General features: G+C 38.4%; 1 protein-coding gene across 1 annotated transcript in view; it reads left to right on the top strand.

The window, feature by feature from the left end:
* Positions 1–348: 348 nt before the first annotated feature.
* UBQLN1 (ubiquilin 1) overlaps positions 349–16,978 on the top strand; it is a 21,408-nt gene continuing 4,778 nt past the window's right edge. The window contains 8 exon segments of the mRNA XM_010281877.1: positions 349–432; positions 8,870–9,021; positions 11,227–11,342; positions 12,498–12,760; positions 13,560–13,718; positions 14,364–14,607; positions 15,084–15,226; positions 16,709–16,792. Of these exon segments, the coding sequence (XP_010280179.1) occupies positions 349–432; positions 8,870–9,021; positions 11,227–11,342; positions 12,498–12,760; positions 13,560–13,718; positions 14,364–14,607; positions 15,084–15,226; positions 16,709–16,792 (1,245 nt within the window).

Genomic DNA, 16,978 nt, shown 5'->3' with positions numbered 1-16,978 from the left:
GGCCCGGGAGAAGAGCACAGGCCCGCGGTTCCCGCCTTCAGCGCTGCAGGGCGAGGGCCCTTCCCGGTGACAAAGCAGCTCCTGCTCGCTCGGGCTGCTCTGGGCGCTGTTGGGCGAGTACCAGGACGATCCCGGCTAGTAGGAGGTAGGAGGACGCAGCTACTGACCTTTGAGGCTAGTAGGGGTAGTGAAGAAATCTTCTGCTTCATCTCGTCCTCCCCAGCTTCTCGGCTCCTTGTTGCAATGCTGAGACCCGGCCCGGGAGGTGGACGTAGCTCATTTGCTGAGTGTGAGTTGTCCTGTGGAGCTGACTCAGCCTGAAAATAGGAGGCTGGCTGGCAAGCTAGCATGACTATAGAAAACATGCAGTCACCTGCATCTCAGCGCTGTGTTGCCAGTGGTTATCTTGAGCTAAAACTGCCTTTAGAAACAGTGAGTAGGTCATGCAAAGGTGTCTTTATTTTAGGGAAGTCATGTCTTTAGACTGTTAACTTTGCAGTACAAATAAAGCTCACATTCTGCTTTACTTAAATGTGCTGGTTATTGATATGGTACTTAGCGTGGCAGTATTGTCAGATATCCCTGAGTTATTAGGGTCCTTTTTGCGTTCTTGTGAAAGTCTGTGCCCACTGGTGCCTTTGGCTCAGAAGAAGCAGTGACACCTACCGAATCATCGATGCTATTTCCTGCAACTCTTCTGTTTTTCTTTGAGGTTTTCCATGCAAGTATTAACTAGACCTTCATTTATTTAAATTAGAAAGCTACAAATCATAGAAAAGGTGTAATCAAAGTGTAAGGTAGAGGCTCTATAAAGCCAGAGTCTCCTGCTTGTGAAGAGTGTAGACATTGCTGTGCTAAAATACTCTAGAAAGTGAAGTTCTCTGAAAGAGACTCAGAGCTTACTTAATTTTCCATAGAATTTCTCTGAAATTCTCATTGAAATGCCTCTGAATGAGGCAAGTCAGTTTGTCACATTTTTTTGGTATGGTTGGTAACTTCAGACCTCACTTAAAAGTTACACATGTGAGAGTGCCACAGCTGTCTAGGTACGGAGCTTGAAATCTTTCCTTATGGATGAGCTGAAAGATACTGTGTGGTTATCACAGGAGGATACAAAAGATGAAGTAAAGGCTTCCAACTGTAAATTGTAGTGCCAGCAGCTTGGCTGGAATATCAGACTCTTGCTTCACCTAGTTGCTGTGAAGGGACAAGATGCTGATATTTCTTTCAAGTTTTTCCCTGGGTCTGTTTTAGATTCAAGGTTTTTTATATTGGCATTTGGTTTATAAGTAACCCAGACATAAGTTTTATTGAGGTCTTGTCTCCAGCTACTAGAGGGGTCAGGCTACTACTCTCTTGTCTTCTGGCAGCTGCAGTATTGTACACTATAGGCTACTCTCTCTGCAAGCTTAATCTAGGCATTTCTCCCAAAGGTAAAATGATTGTGTTTGCTTTTTGATGTTGTCCACTGCTTTCTCAGCAATCTCAGTCTGAAAGGAGTGTTTTTCACTTCTCTTCTCCATAGATTTGTGAGCAGTGTCAGTACAGTTTTTGTAAAAATCTTTGCAGGTTTTGGTGTGTTTGGTTTTTTTTTTAAAGAGAGATTCATATGCTAACCCAAGGATTGCATTTGTCCTGAAAAGCATGCTACAGTTTTGGTACTTCAGGAATTATAAACAGGCTTACTTAAGATGTGAATTTTGTAATCTATTTTATTTTCACATTTAAAACAATCTTGTTAATGCCAGTGTGGCTGCCAGGTTTTCAAATAAGCAATTGCCTTTACAAAAAAATTAGTTATACAACCTAGCAAGAATGAATTTTTACTGAAAGCAGCCATGCAAATTTAGGTAATTAATAGAACACACTGCTTAAAATGTCTTTGTTGCCCACAGATATCTTAAACTGTCAGTATGGTCTCTCTTGGAGCTGCTGTTAACAGCTTAGATCTGCAGTTTTATCTTGATTCCTGAGAAGTAAGATTGCCCATGTGGGTCAACCATTTGCTTGGAGTTCCAGACAATGTCATAGCTAGCAATAAAAAATGCACTGTCCTTGTAGTGTGACTAGTGTTGGCTGTTTCTCTTAAACTGTAAAAATTAGTTGTTGCTAATAAAGCATCAACAGTAGGTGTGCTGTTTCTTGACCCAGCCTTGAAAGTAGGTACATCTCAAATACAGAACAGGTTGAACATCTGTTTAAATGCATTTGGGATCAGCAAATGGTTTGTTCTGCTGGCATAGGTGGGTCAGCAATGCCTGTCATATTTGCAAGATGAAAAAAAACCCCACACAACCCTAAAATCACAGCAAAATAAAACCCTTTCAGTTGTATGTTTCTGTAGCTAGTATTATGACTTGATGAGTTGACTTGTTGCTTATTTGCTTGTAGTCATTTCAGAATACTGCCAGAACAAAAATCTAGATTTTTAGGTGAATATTTTGTGTCATCGGGGCCAAATTTAGGGCTACATAAAGGATATTTGATGTTGCTCTGTTAATGTAACTCAGGTTTGCAACCATCCTAAGTCTAAGGAAGCTTTTTTCTTATGTTAGAAGACTTCAGCAACATAGGATTTCTTAATGCTGATTCTGTGTTGTGCAGCTAGCACAGTGAGTATGAAGGTTGGAATAGAAAATAACCTTCAAGTACAAAGACACTCTGGGAGGTCAGTTGATTGTGAGTGCCACCCATCTGTCTTTTTTTCTGTGGAACCTATTTGATTGTGCTGAGCACAGTTTGGCTCCATATTAGGACAAGGACCAAATAATTACTTTCTTGACTGGGTATGATACTGATTTTGCTCTGTGCAAAGACTTCATGAATACATGGTGGTTAAAGATGAATACCAGTAAGTCTGCTGACTTTAGCTGACCCTGATGGTGCTGACACTTTAGCTCAGTAAAACTGTTTGTCTTTTGTCATCCCCCCGGCCTCCCCCATCCCCTCATTGCTTTATTTTCTGAGTTCATGGCAATACAATCTCTGCAATTCCTTGCTCAGCAGAGTTGATTTGACAATGTGTTTTGGTAAAGCCAGTATACAAAGAGAAAGTGCACCCATGTTATGAACAACTCATGTCTTAATGTGTTAGTGAGGGACTTCAGTTGTTTGAGTGATGAGAAACCACTGACATGGAAAAATAGTTTTACTTTCATCATTTAGACTGTTTACACCAGAAGGGACTTTTTTAGAAGAGTTAAAGCTTGATGAGACTTCAACGTGTGCTTCCTGTAATGCCCAATGTTGAAATTTGCAGAGTTCAAGAGTTTATTGTAGCTGGTTCACAGTTACTGTCCACTGGTGTCAACGCACACTGCAAGATACCAAGTTGTGCATTCTGTGAACATGACTACTCTGAAACAGAGTAACATGCCATGCTGTATATTTTTAACTGGTAGGCCAACAAAGAGTGGATATAGCAAAGCTGCACTAGTAATTTCAGAAGCTTGCAGACAATTATTGTCAATCCTGTGACTATCTGAAAATTTCAGAGTAATGTCCATCTGGAAAAGTTTGTGAAATTGAGTTTAGTTCCACAGAAAACAGATTTAGGTCTTTTGCATTTTTTCTCCGTTTTTATTTAACTTCAACTTTTTTATGGAATCTCTCTTCAGTGCAGAATACAGTTTTCAGTAATAGTGTATTTAACACTTGTTAGTATGCTTTTAAAGTGAACACATAAATATTGTGCTTTCTGTGCTTACACTGAATTACAGATAAAAAACCTGACCTACTGAATTACACATGTAAATGTATACATTGTGTTGTGACTCTGCTTTTGTCAAGTGGAGACTTCATAAAATTGTATTCTGTGATTACAACTTGAGTACAGTTTATGGTTGAAACTTTAAATCTGTAAATCAAGGGGTTCAGATTTGTGCCTGGATCTCACAATCCCAGATCTTGATCTGGGATTTTGATCTTGATCTGCTTATCAAGATCACACAGGTGTAAATGTTAGGGGCATGGTTGGATGATTTGGTAGTGGAGCATCTTTCCTGACTTATGTATGCTTTTAATATTTTATGTAATGTTTTACTTCATAAGAACACTTTAATTTCAGTTCTTTAACTTAATCCAATTCTGTCTCAGTGTTTTTCTGTAGTCCCAGGGTTATTGAAATGGTACAACCAAAAGAGGTTGAACCTATATAATGGAGTCCAGTTTGTTCTCTTCCAGGATTGTGATTTAGCTTGCTGTTGCCATCTGTCCTAGTTTCAGCTGGGAGAGAGTTAGTTTTCTTCCTAATAGCTGGTATAGTGCTGTGTTTTGGATTTAGTGTGAGAATAATGTTAAGACACTGATGTCCTCAGTTGTTGCAAAATTGTTGTAGTGTTTGTAATAAGCTAAGGACTTCACCTGCCGAGGCTCTGCCAGCAGGCAGGTACACAAGCTGGGAGGTGGCACAGCCAGGACAGCTGACCCAGAGTGGCCAAAAAGTTATTCCCTACCATGTAACATGCTCAGTATATGAAACTGGAGTTGGGGGCAGAGGGGAGAATTGCTGCTTGGAGACCGGGCTGTCCATCACGGGGTGGTAAGCAATTGTTGCATTGTGCATCACTTGTTTTTGTATATTCCTTTATCAGTAATATTATAATTATTTCCTCGCTATCTTATTAAACTGTTTTTATCTGAACCTGTGAGTTGTTTTTTTCCTGATTCTCTAACCCATCCTACCTGGGGAGTGAGGGGTGAGTAAGCTCCTGAGTGGGTGCTCAGCTGCCAGCTGGGACTAAACTACAACAGTACCCAAGGCACCTGATTACACGAATTGTTTAGCATTAGGTTTTCTGTTGTCTCAGTGCATTGAAACACATCTGTGTGACTCTTTATGCAATAGACTCTGATAATTCATGTTTCTTAAGCTATTTTTTCTCATTTTGGAAACTTGAATAAAACTGTTTTAGAGCAATGGTAGATGGCTGTTCAGTAGAGTAAAAATCGTTAGAAGAAGGTATATTGACTTTCCTGACAGTTGGCTTAGATGTAACTCAAAAATATCAGTTATTTAACCACGGTACTTATCAAGTGTTTTCTGATAAATGACTGGCAGATATAGTAAAATAAAATACCTGTTTAAGTAACACTGTGAAGTGTCTTGTGCGCAGACACTCTTCTGCAGAGTCACAGTTCATTTTGATATTTCAATTTTTTAATCCTTTTAAAACTTTATCCATGTCCAATAGGGCCTTCCTTCCTCCTGTGATTTCCTGTGCGTTTGTTTTGCTAGCATCCCTCACCCTCAGTCATGGGTGTCACAACTTTGAAAGATCGTCCTGTGTACTGCTTAAAATTGCCAACATCAGAGAAAACTCTAATGAATAAACAGCTGTGATAGAGGTGTCATGGTAAGATATTCTACATATTTATTTTAGTCAGTCAGCTTCTCAATCTAGTGACTACAAACCTTGGCTATATAAGGAGCATCACTGCCTGGGAGTAAGGTTAAGTCAAAATCTTAAGAATTGGGGATTACATGGTGACATGAAGAAAAATGTGTTTGTTTAGACTTCTTGTTGATAGGGTTAATTGTTCCCTACCACTGACAGGTGAAAATGAACGTTAGTGTCTGTAGTCCACTCATGATTATGTTCTGTGTCACCTTAAATTTAAAAACTTGCTAAAGTCCAACAATTTAAAGATGCTTACTTAGAAGGTCACATGAGCAGGAGTTACTCTATCAGCAGTTACTCATATCTTGGTGTTTCCTCAGGGAAAGCAGATGCTGGCAAAGCTCCTCCCAGTTAAGTTGAAGGATAAGACATCTTATGATGTCTTGTGAAATAGAAAGTATAGGTTAGATTCTAAAAAAGCAGCTCTACTGCAAGAATCCCATTTTATACATGATATTTTTATGGCCTTTTCCAGTCTTGGTGACTTGCTAGAGAACAGGCTAGTTCTGTTGCAAGTACACCACTTTCCAACAGTATATTGCAGAGTACTTATTTGGAGAAGGGAAGTATTACTGACCATTTCTCCTAAGTCAAAGCGTGGAGTAGTGGAGTGACTTGCTGAAGGATGCCTGGAAGGGATGGAACTGGCTAGAATACAAGTCCTGAGCCCTTTCCACTAGGTTGCACTGCTGCAGTTTTCCTTTATGGGCTGTTAGGCTTTTAAGCTCATCAAGAGTCTGAATTTGTTTCTTGAGATGAGTTTTCTATGAGTTTGGTTTAGTTGCAGAGATAATTTGGTCGTCGAGCTAGCATGCGTCATTGGCAAGGGCACAGGAAGACAGTAACTCATAGAGTCATGAAAGACAGAATAGGCTTATATAAGAGCCTAATTTTGGGTGTGCTTTCTAGCTACACTTTATCTGCTGCAAACTGGGCTGTGGGACAAAAGTGCTTTCCTTCTTGAAACCTGAAGGTCTCGTCCCCCTTACTGTACAGTGTCCAAGAATTGTGCAGTGAAACCCGGTTTTCACTGACTCACTTTAATTCACAGTCATAAGATAACCAGGTATGATTCACCAGAAAGGGACACCACAGTTGGCAGTGGTTGTATTGCCATGAGTGTGTTTGGTTCCTTATTTCTCGGTCAAGATGACCTATAACCATTAATTCTGTTGTACAAAAGAAAGTGGGAGCTCATTAAAGTTAGCCTCTGTTGAAACTGCTGGATGTGGGTGTAAGAAACTAGAGTCTGGCTAATATGCTTAACTGTGTATGTTAATAGGAATGGCAGTTTAAAGTTTAGATGATCATGGGTGTGCTTTGAAACAGTAGTGCTGAAAAAGGTAATGTGATTTGAAAATATTTCTTTGTAGTAGAACTGTTTGAGGGACTGCTGGGAGTGTGAACTGCAGTTCAGCCCTCTAGATAACAAACCTTTGCTTCTGTCTCATCCGCTGCTGTGTTCAAAACAGTTCAGTGTGGGACGAGTCAGCAACTTTGTTTTTTTATTGTCATCTAGATAAAGTTGTAGCTTAGTATTTTCAGAGCAGTTGCAGGTTTTAGGGGCCTGTTTTCTGTTACTTTTCAGTGGGAATTGGATATTAATTCCCTGACGCCTGTTTCAGACTGTTACTGTAATTCAATTTTTAAATATGTCTTAATAAGCCAAGGTTGAGAGGATTTGGGGAATTATTTTTCATTTGTTCTTCTCTTTTTTTTATTCCTTTTGCACAGCACTTTGTCATGTGAATGCGTAGTAATGCTATTACAGTTGCTGTTTTTGATGCTATACAGTGAGTCAGCAAAAGCTGTTGAATCATTATATGGTGGTAACATGTCAAAGGGCGGTTTGCATGTTAAGATTTTTACTTTGCCTGGAAGATTTTACCAGGCCCTTCCTAGGCCAACTTGGCAGATGATCAGATGTTAATAGGTTAATGTTTAAAGTATGGATCTGCTCTGCAAAGTGATAGTGCTGAACAGTCTCTGTTTTAGTCAGCTGTTCTACTTCATGTGTATTCAGACATTTGCTTTAAAGTTTAGTGACAAAATGTTTACTTTAACTAGCTCAGGTACAAGTATGCATTTGTTCAGCACTGGGCATCCACACCGTGGTGTCCACCCATACCTTGTAAAAACCTTCAGACGCAATTAAACTGAGCAGGTGTAATAGAAGTCCTACCTTGCTTCATGGAACTTTTTTTTTGTATTAACATAGAACAAAGAAACTGATTTTTTTTTTTAGCAGAGTATTGGGCTGAGTTCCTTAAAGTTGTGTGAATATGAAGATATTTGGCATGGAAATTTAGAGTGTAAACAAGAAGTGCTGGTGTGCTGCTAAAAGAAGTGAGAGTTGTCAGTGTGAAAAATTGCACTGTTCCTGCCCTTTAAAAAAAAAGTTCACAAACAAGTTAACTTGAGGTAGAATGGTAATGTGGGCAAGGTGCTTCAACAACACTAGCTTTAGATTTGCTGTAACTCATGTCAAATCTACAAGTTTCCATGCTTTGAGCAGGCTGTGACCTTGAATTAATTCACTCCGGTTAAGAATACTTTCTCCTTTCCTCCCTAGGGAAACCAGGCTTCTGTCTAGATATAGTCTTGTGTTGCAGTCTGATTCCCGTTGTACTTTCCACTGATTCATCTAACAATTATGTCTAAAATTGACATAATTTTACATCATTTTTACTGTGTTCAGTTGCTAGAGGAGTACCATGAACTAGTTTCTGTGAATATGCTAGGTGTGAAAATGCTATTGTGAAACATTCTTTATTTTTTACAACTTCAAGTCTTTTTCTATGCTTTTTCTACTTGCTTTGTATGTGCAAACCCACTTCATGTAGGTATGTCATGCATTGAATGAGAAAGGAGAGAAACCTGAGAGGTCACTTTAGCTTGTGTGGAAAGGGATGGTAGTTTTGACACTTGGAAGGCAACAAAAATACATCTGAGAAGAGAGGATGCTTCCAGAAAAAGTGTAGACAGATTTATTGTAATTGTGACACTGCATCCTCAGTCTTTCAGCACTGAATGGCTTCAGTGGTGTGTGTGTGTGTATATTTAGTTTTGTATACTTACTAGCATATAATTATATACATACTTTACAGTGTGTGTATATGCAAGTAGTATATATAGTAGGATGTATTTATTGTCATGGATGCATGCCTGATTGGAGCCACAGTAGCCTTTAAGTGAATTAGATTTTTGTTATTGCTAGTTATATAACTAGTGCTCTAAGTGTGGAACTCTTCTGATTTTTATTGCGTGGCAAAGAAATAACTAGTTCGCATCTTCCCATGGATGAAAAAAGTTGAAAAAACTTTATGCAATCTAGAAATACTTTAAATAAAGTGGAACGTGCAGTGCAGATGGGGTAATAAATGTGAGCAAAACAGCTTGTCCTTAAATGACTAAAAAAATTATAGTTCAGTATTCAGTTACATAAATGTATAATAACTTTTTTTGTTTAGTTCAAGGAAGAAATCTCTAAGCGTTTCAAGTCCCACACTGATCAGCTTGTGTTGATATTTGCTGGAAAAATTTTAAAAGATCAAGATACTTTGACTCAGCATGGAATTCATGATGGACTCACTGTTCACCTGGTTATCAAAACACAAAACAGGTAACCTCACTGAGTGAACTTCTATTTGCCTCTCAGGAGTAAAAATACTCTGAATTCCTAATGTGACAGCTTTCTGTTGGGCAAACCTGGATTTGAGTAAATCACTTTAGCTCCTTAGTCACAGTTGGTACAGAGTAACATTCTGAAGTTACGGTGCTCTTTGGTTTATTTTAATTGTATTACTGCATTTTAATTGGATTAATGTTTCTAAATGCAAGTCTCTTGCTTTTTTGTTTAACTTTTTGGTTTTAGTGCTGAGTGGTGGCTGTGTTTTTGCTCCATAGTTCTTAGCATCAGCTCTTACTGTCCATAAAGATACGTTGCGCAGCTTTTTTCACATGCGAAAACTTCTAGTGAATCCTTAATCACTGTTTTGATAACACAAGGAAAGAAAACTTTTGAGAGGATTGTTGTAGTGCAACTGATTTATCTGGCTGAAAGAAAGACTTGGATTTTAAGATTTTTTTGTTTGTTTTGGTGAAGCAACTTTTAAAATGATGATGAGAAAGTTGCATCTGTTGAGCTATGTCACCTGCCTGTTACTTCCTGGGAAGTGCTCAGAAGGAAAAGGCTCAACTAAAAATCCTTTCATCAAGTAGGGTAATGTATCCCGTAAGTGAATGTAGCTTACTTAGTTAATAACGTGTTTGTTGTTCTAGACTGAAAGTGTTCTTGCTCTTCTACTTAGTCTTTCCTGTTTGCGGTGAGGATCTCCTCTTGTGGGAAAATGTCAGATAATAAAGCAAAGAGCATGGAACTTAAGAGAGAAAAGAAATATGCTTTGCCTTTCCAGGCCTCACCAAATCAAAGGCCTGTTAGTAACATTAGTATTAAATTTAGGCATCTGTTGACATTAGTAGCATTAGTGTTAAACTTAGACACCTGTTGAAATTTATGTCTTCAGTTGCATGCTTGCATCCTGGCAGGACTATCTTCTCCGTCCTTGAGTCCTATCTCTGTCAAAACATTTTTGTTTGCACTGACAGAGGTCTCCCCTGCCCTGCCCTGTGCCTCCCTAGCCTGAAATTTAGGCCTGATAGCCATCCTAATCTCATACACGGTGTTAACTAATATTGCAATTTTAGCGTTGCAATGCTCTGTGCATCTTAAACTAGTATTCTGCTGTTGTCATTTTGCCTGCAGTCTTGAGAGTGACAGAAAGGCTTCGTAAGTAGTGACAGCAGGATGCTTTTGACTTGTACAGTCTTCAGAGTGTTCATAGATTGGACCTACCTGTATGTACTGAAATACCAGTGCCTGTCTCTTGTACCTTCTTTTATTTTGCCTTTAGCCAAAGGAGTATCCATGCACAATGCCACATTTATTGTTTTGGGGGAATTTTTGGTATCCCTGCAGCAGTCCTATCAGCATTGCAATCCGTGTCTTCTCTCCCCAACCATTTTTGAATAATTTTAGAAGTGTGTATTACCATTATCTTAATCCTGTCTCGGGCAAGGAAATACAAACAAAAAACTGCAGACCCTTTGCACTTATCTACCCTGTCTTCAAATGAGGCATTAATATTCTCACCTACTAGCTTTGCTCGAATAAACTGAAAATATGCTCCTAAGACCTGCTAATGAGAATTCCCAGCACAATGAAAATCAAATTTGAGAGAGTGTAACATTGTCCTGAACCGTCTTAATATTCTTGGGCAGCCTTTAGTGCCAGTGCTAAATTATGCTGGCTTCATTTAACTATGGTTTTACCCTGTTCTTGAAGTCTTAAAGGTTATTGAGATTCTGATACTTGTCTTCTAATGAAATAAGACATTAACTGAATTTCGCATTCAGTAAGGCATCCTATTAAAGGTGTGGCATGAAATAAATCTGACGTTAAATCTTGCGAGGCTTCATTTCTTTACACTCCAGGCATGTAATGAGTAATATTTGAGTATAGTGGAATGAGGCAAGAATCCTTAAAACAAGGACAGGGGAAACAATTCATTGGTGGGCATCCCAGGAACAGGATGAGAAGGTGGTAGTGGCTTGCCGTGGTGGCCATCCATTTTCTTAATATTTTAAACTACTGTTCTGAAAAACTGATGACATTACAGATGTCTCAGATTTGTTACAGGAAGCCATCTAGAGAGAATAGTGTGATTTTTGAGAAAGAATCAAAATGTAAATTAAGATTCTCAAGTATGACACTATGCCTGTATTTAAAGGCATTATTTAAATTTGCTTTTTAAACTTGCTTTTTTAGATCACAAGACCACACAGCTCAGCAAGCAAACACGACTGGGAGTACTGCTAGTGCATCAACATCAAGCAGTAGTACCTCAACACCAGCTTCAACAAATAGTAACCCTCTTGGATTGGGTAAGAATATTTGTTAGGTAGCATGGTGGGTGTCTTCTTTTGCATTCAGGTAATTGTTCCTGAAGTTTTATTCTAACATAGACAGCACTTTAAAAACCCCAAACAAACATACACCCAAAAAACTCGATTATAAGTATCTATGGTATTGGTTGTAGAAGGTTTCTGATCAGTAAGTTATGAGGGAAAAGTTGTTTCCTTAATTTTATATGCAGAACTTCAGAGTTGTGCTGTTTCATCTTCAGTAGTAAGGTGCCAGTAATGTTATGTTAGCACTATGTGTAATGAAACTCTTTCCAGTGTCCTTGTGCTCCTTAAAAGTGCATCTGAATTGCTGTGAGAAACGTATTGATGAAGTTGGGCCTGTACCGTGAAGATAAGATCTGAAACAGGAAAATCTAATTTTACTGCTAATCTTAAAATTCAGTATTTCTCAGGTTCCAAGTCTGATAGCATGATCAGTCTTCTCTTTCACAAATACAGAGACTGCAGTCTGACTTAAATACTATTATCATAACCACAGTGGAGTTTTTGGTTCATTCTTTTTCATCTCATTGGCTTTTGTGGGATGGGGGAGAAGTAGAATTGGAAAGATAACCATAGTAAGCAATTGCTTTTTTTAGGTGTAAACAGTTCTTCAAACTGACTAGTACCTTCTGCAAAGTTTTGTTTGGACTCAGCAAAGGAGAGGAACTCAAAGCATAATTAGTTCTTGGTGCATTAGTAAGAAGAGCAGCTCTACTTTTAATTAGAATAGGGAATGAGAGTCATATTGGAAGATCTCTCTTGGTTATAGTCTAACCAAGAGGAGACAGATAATTACTATAAATGCATTGGAAAGTGTTGGGGGTGGAGGGAACCTAAGACGCCACACCTCAAATGTCCATTGTGCCTTAGCTGTGGAAAATGAAAAGAAAAGCTTTTAGAATTGTAACAAGTTATAGTTCAGATGCAGTTTGGATTTTTAGTTCTGTGTCTTGTTGTTTAAAGAAGCAAACTTTTAGTGGATAACTCCTTGATAGCCTTGCAAAGATGGAGTTTTCATTATTTTGAAGTGTAAGATATGTTCAAGTATTTTGTATTTAGAAAGAACCTGGATGTGTTTAGAAGTATACTAGAAGCAGAAAGTTCAATTATATTTTTTTCCTCCTCTTGAAGGTGGCCTTGGAGGTTTGGCAGGTCTCAGTAGCCTGGGCTTAAATACATCAAACTTTTCAGAGTTGCAAAGTCAGATGCAACGGCAACTTATGTCCAACCCAGAAATGATGGTTCAGATAATGGAAAATCCATTTGTTCAGAGCATGCTTTCAAATCCTGACCTGATGAGGCAGTTAATTATGGCTAACCCTCAAATGCAGCAACTGATACAGAGAAATCCAGAAATCAGTCACATGCTGAATAATCCAGATATAATGAGACAGGTATGTAGAACGATCTCTGTAAGTTCATGAACTTTGATTATACTGTAACTGTGAACAACAGAGCAGGAATTGGACATGCTTAGTTGAGTGCTTAAACATTCTTGAAGTATTTAGGCTTGCTAGAAAATCCATAAAAGGTTGCTGTAGGCAACTGATTTTGTATTTCTAGTTGTTAATGTCTGAATTCAGAAAATCTGCAGCATAGTTTTGAAAGACACTGAAGACTCTGTAATCATGTCTTCTGAGGTTACAGTTGGATGTCCCTGTGTGCACTTGGAACCTTCTGTTGTCTAGCCAACAATGACTTTACCAAAAGTAGTAATTCTCCAAAATACTACACATTTTCATTTTATCTAATTGTGGGTACTTCTGAGTACTGTTAAAAATACATGGTATGTAAGGTATGCTGTGGGGCGGAAAGTTTAAAAAACCAAATGCATACTTTTGAAAATGTAGGTATTTATTTTTGAAGTTGATATTATAGGCTGCCTGCTGTAACAATGTTAGAAATGGTAGGAGTATATTGTGTGGAAAAGATGAAGAAAGAAAAGAATAGTTCATTAAAGGTTTTCCTTCTGTTTAGCAAGTGCTTCCATACCCAGCCAGTGCAGTGATGGTTGTGGTACAATGCTGGCTAAATATCTAATTCAGTCAACTCCCACTAAGCTGACATCCTGATTTGACTTCAATCACAATGTGAAACTGGGTTAGACATGGTAACAGAGATACTGCCAGATGCTGATGTTTTTGTTTTAGATGGATTTCTTATTAATACAGATTAAACATTCCACTTCCCTAGACACTAGAACTTGCTAGAAACCCTGCAATGATGCAGGAAATGATGCGAAACCAAGATCGAGCCATGAGTAACCTTGAAAGTATACCCGGTGGATACAATGCATTGCGACGTATGTACACAGATATCCAGGAGCCAATGTTGAATGCAGCACAGGAACAGGTGAGAAAAGATTGCAAATGCCACTGAAAGTAAATGCTTTGTTTAAAATAAAAGCATGTAAGTAATGTGAATTTCCAAATACGTGTTTGACAAAACACTTCTTGAAGCTTGAAGTCACTATGTGGCCTCTTATTCTTGAGAGGAAAGATCTTTAAAAATTCTGTGCTCTTCTAAGCTTGAGGAAATACAGATAACACTTTGTGTGTTTGAGAAGCTATTTTAAAGTTAATTTACGTATTACTTAAATTTGAAATTCTTTAATTCTTTGCCTTAAAATTCTGAGGTCCAGGAAATTTTTTTAAAGGTGTGTTCAGTAACTTGGAACCTACGATGGGGAAGAAGCAGCTTTGAACTTGGAAACCAATGTAAGATACAATCTTACTTGATCAAAATACTAGTGTAGTGTCAACACTGCTTTGAAAAAGAAATATGATTTAACTTTTTTGGAGGTGCTCGTATCTCTCAATGTTGACATCTTTTCAGAATATTCACAGTGAATGACTCCAGGATGGTAAGCATAACTTACCAAGAGCCACTAGTGTTTATCTTCATGTGTAATTTTGGAAAGGTAACTTACTATTTCTAGCAGACTTAAAAACAGTTGGCTTTAGTAGATGATACATGTTTGTTTTCCTTCCTCTGTAGTTTGGAGGTAACCCATTTGCTTCGTTAGTAAGCAATGCATCAACAGGTGGGGACAGTCAGCCATCTCGTACAGAAAATAGAGATCCTCTACCAAATCCCTGGGCTCCTCAGTCCAGCTCGCAGACTTCCACGACAAGTACAAGCACCAGTGATGAAAGCCATGGCAGTAGTAGTGCTGGACATAGCACCTCTGGAAGTACAGGGCAGAGCTCAACTGTACCAAACTTGGGACCTGGACTAGGAGGTGTGTATGTTATTGCAATTGTATATATTTGTGCATACTTGGGGGTTTGCCGAAATGTTTATTTCATTAGAGAATTTGAGTTAAAGTTTTTATTGCTATTTGCTTTCATAGAACATTTGACAAGTAGCAAAGTCCTCTGTAGAAAAACAAACATGAAAAGTAAACTGAGTGATAATAGTACTTGTGTATTGCCTTAAAGGTAGGGAATCTCTAGATGAAAGATGGTATTTTTCCTGTTTGGCGGCAAATGTGAAAACAGCTAATAATGTGTATAATACTTAGTGGGACTGCTTGTTGGATGCAGCCTCTGCCTTAAATTTTGGGGTAGATGCGTCTGTGTAAGCAGAACCTCATTGAGGTGTATTTCAGGGACTAAAACTTTCAGGAACCAAGTGGTTATATCCTAGTTTTTGATAGACTAATTTGTCTGATGATAGTCAGGATTTTTACTAAAGTGACCTTTTACTTTTTTTAAGCTGGTATGTTCAACACACCAGGAATGCAGAGCTTATTACAGCAGATAACAGAAAACCCACAACTTATGCAGAATATGTTGTCTGCACCCTATATGAGAAGCATGATGCAGTCATTAAGCCAGAATCCTGATCTTGCAGCACAGGTAAATGCGTTTGGTGTAGTAATGTATTGTGTGCATTGAAGTAAAGAGTTGAATCTGTGATACAGTTAAATTTTCACTTGTGCCAACATGTCAATTGTCTGTAGTGAATGACACAGTTTTTCATGTTGATGCCTAACTCCCTGAAATTACTACCTACTTACATTTAACAATTTGTTGCCATGAGCTTCCTTAATTTGTAGTTGGATGTCATGCCAGGCATGCTTCTAAAATAGCTTTTAAGTTTCTGTATGTTTTGTACAGCCCTAAACTTGTGACCCAGCATGAGAACGAGTTAGGCAAAGCAGATGCTTTGGTTGTCCTGGTTTCAGCTGGGATAGTTATTTTCTTCCTGATAGCTGGTATAGTGCTGTGTTCTGGATTTGGACTGAAAATAATGTTGATAAGATACTGGTGGCTTTAGTTGTTGCTAAGCAGTCAAGGGCTGCTCAGCTTCTCATGCTGGCCTGCCAGCAAGAAGCCAGGGGGTAGACAGGAAGCTGAGGTGGGGCAGACAGCCAGGACAGCTGACCCAGGCTGGCCAAAGGGGTCTTCCATACCATATGATGCTATGCTTAGTATACAAACTGGGGGAGTTGGCCCGGAAGGTGCTGTGGCTTGGGAACTAACTGGGCATCAGTCAGCAGGTGGTGAGCAATTGTGCTGTGCATCACTTGGTTTTTTTATATTCTTTTATTATTATTCCTTTTTTTTCTGTCCTATTAAACTGTCTTTATCTCAACCCACAAGTTTTACCTGTTTTTTTTTATTCTTTACCCCATCCACTCATCCTTTGGAGGTGAGCAGATGGCTGTGTGGTTATTTTAGCTACCTGCTGGGTTAAACCACAACAGTTGTAAATTAAGGTAGAACTCCAAGTAAATAAATACCTCCATTAGCTTGGGAGGAGAGAAGGCAGGGGATTTGGTGCCATATCTAGGCATTATTCTGGCTTTAACTTCTCTTTGTGACCCATGCTCACTGTAAAAGTGCAGATGCTGCTTTATGAATGGTATTGTAGAACTGCTTTCAGATGTTGTTTAAAGCAGTAATATCCAAATCCTGAACTGAGATTAAAAAAGTTGTCTTTTCTATATTAAATGCTTACTTGGAAAATATCCCTGATTTCAGGTGATGTTTACAGGGAAACTGTCACTTAAATCTGCAGTGGAGGTTGAGCAGAAAAGGGTTTTCTTGTAATATAAATGAGGTTATCTTGGCAAGTATCTGGCAATTCATTCAGTTAAAAGATTAAAAAAAAGACAAAACCAAAACAACAACAAAACAAAAAAAAAACCCAACTAAACAAAAAAGCCCTGCAATATGTTCAGGCTGGTTGTTCCTAACTTTTGGCCAAAGGAGGAGGAGATGATTGTTATTCTGTGAGGGTATTTACTTAGTCTATTACCATGTAAGTGGTTGTCTTTAAAACCCCCTGTGGTTTTTACTGCTTGATCTTTGAAGTTAAATATTTTTGTCCTATAGATGATGTTGAATAATCCTTTATTTGCTGGAAATCCTCAACTTCAGGAACAAATAAGACAACAACTTCCTACTTACCTTCAGCAAGTAAGATGAGATACTAGCTGTTAATAAATGTCTGCAAGTCAATGAGCAATATTTTCAATAAACTGGTGTCTTTGATTTGGCTAAAAGCTAGATTCTGTAATATATTCTCATTAGCTTTAGAAGCAAGTTAGGTTGTCCCTTGCTAATTCTTGCTTAACTTTTGAAAGGGATGGAGACATTAAACCT

Source organism: Phaethon lepturus, unplaced genomic scaffold (genome assembly GCF_000687285.1).
Source record: "Phaethon lepturus isolate BGI_N335 unplaced genomic scaffold, ASM68728v1 scaffold13102, whole genome shotgun sequence".
Lineage (NCBI taxonomy): Eukaryota > Metazoa > Chordata > Aves > Phaethontiformes > Phaethontidae > Phaethon > Phaethon lepturus.
Note: the sequence above shows the minus strand (reverse complement) of the source record. Positions and strands in the feature narration are given on the sequence as shown.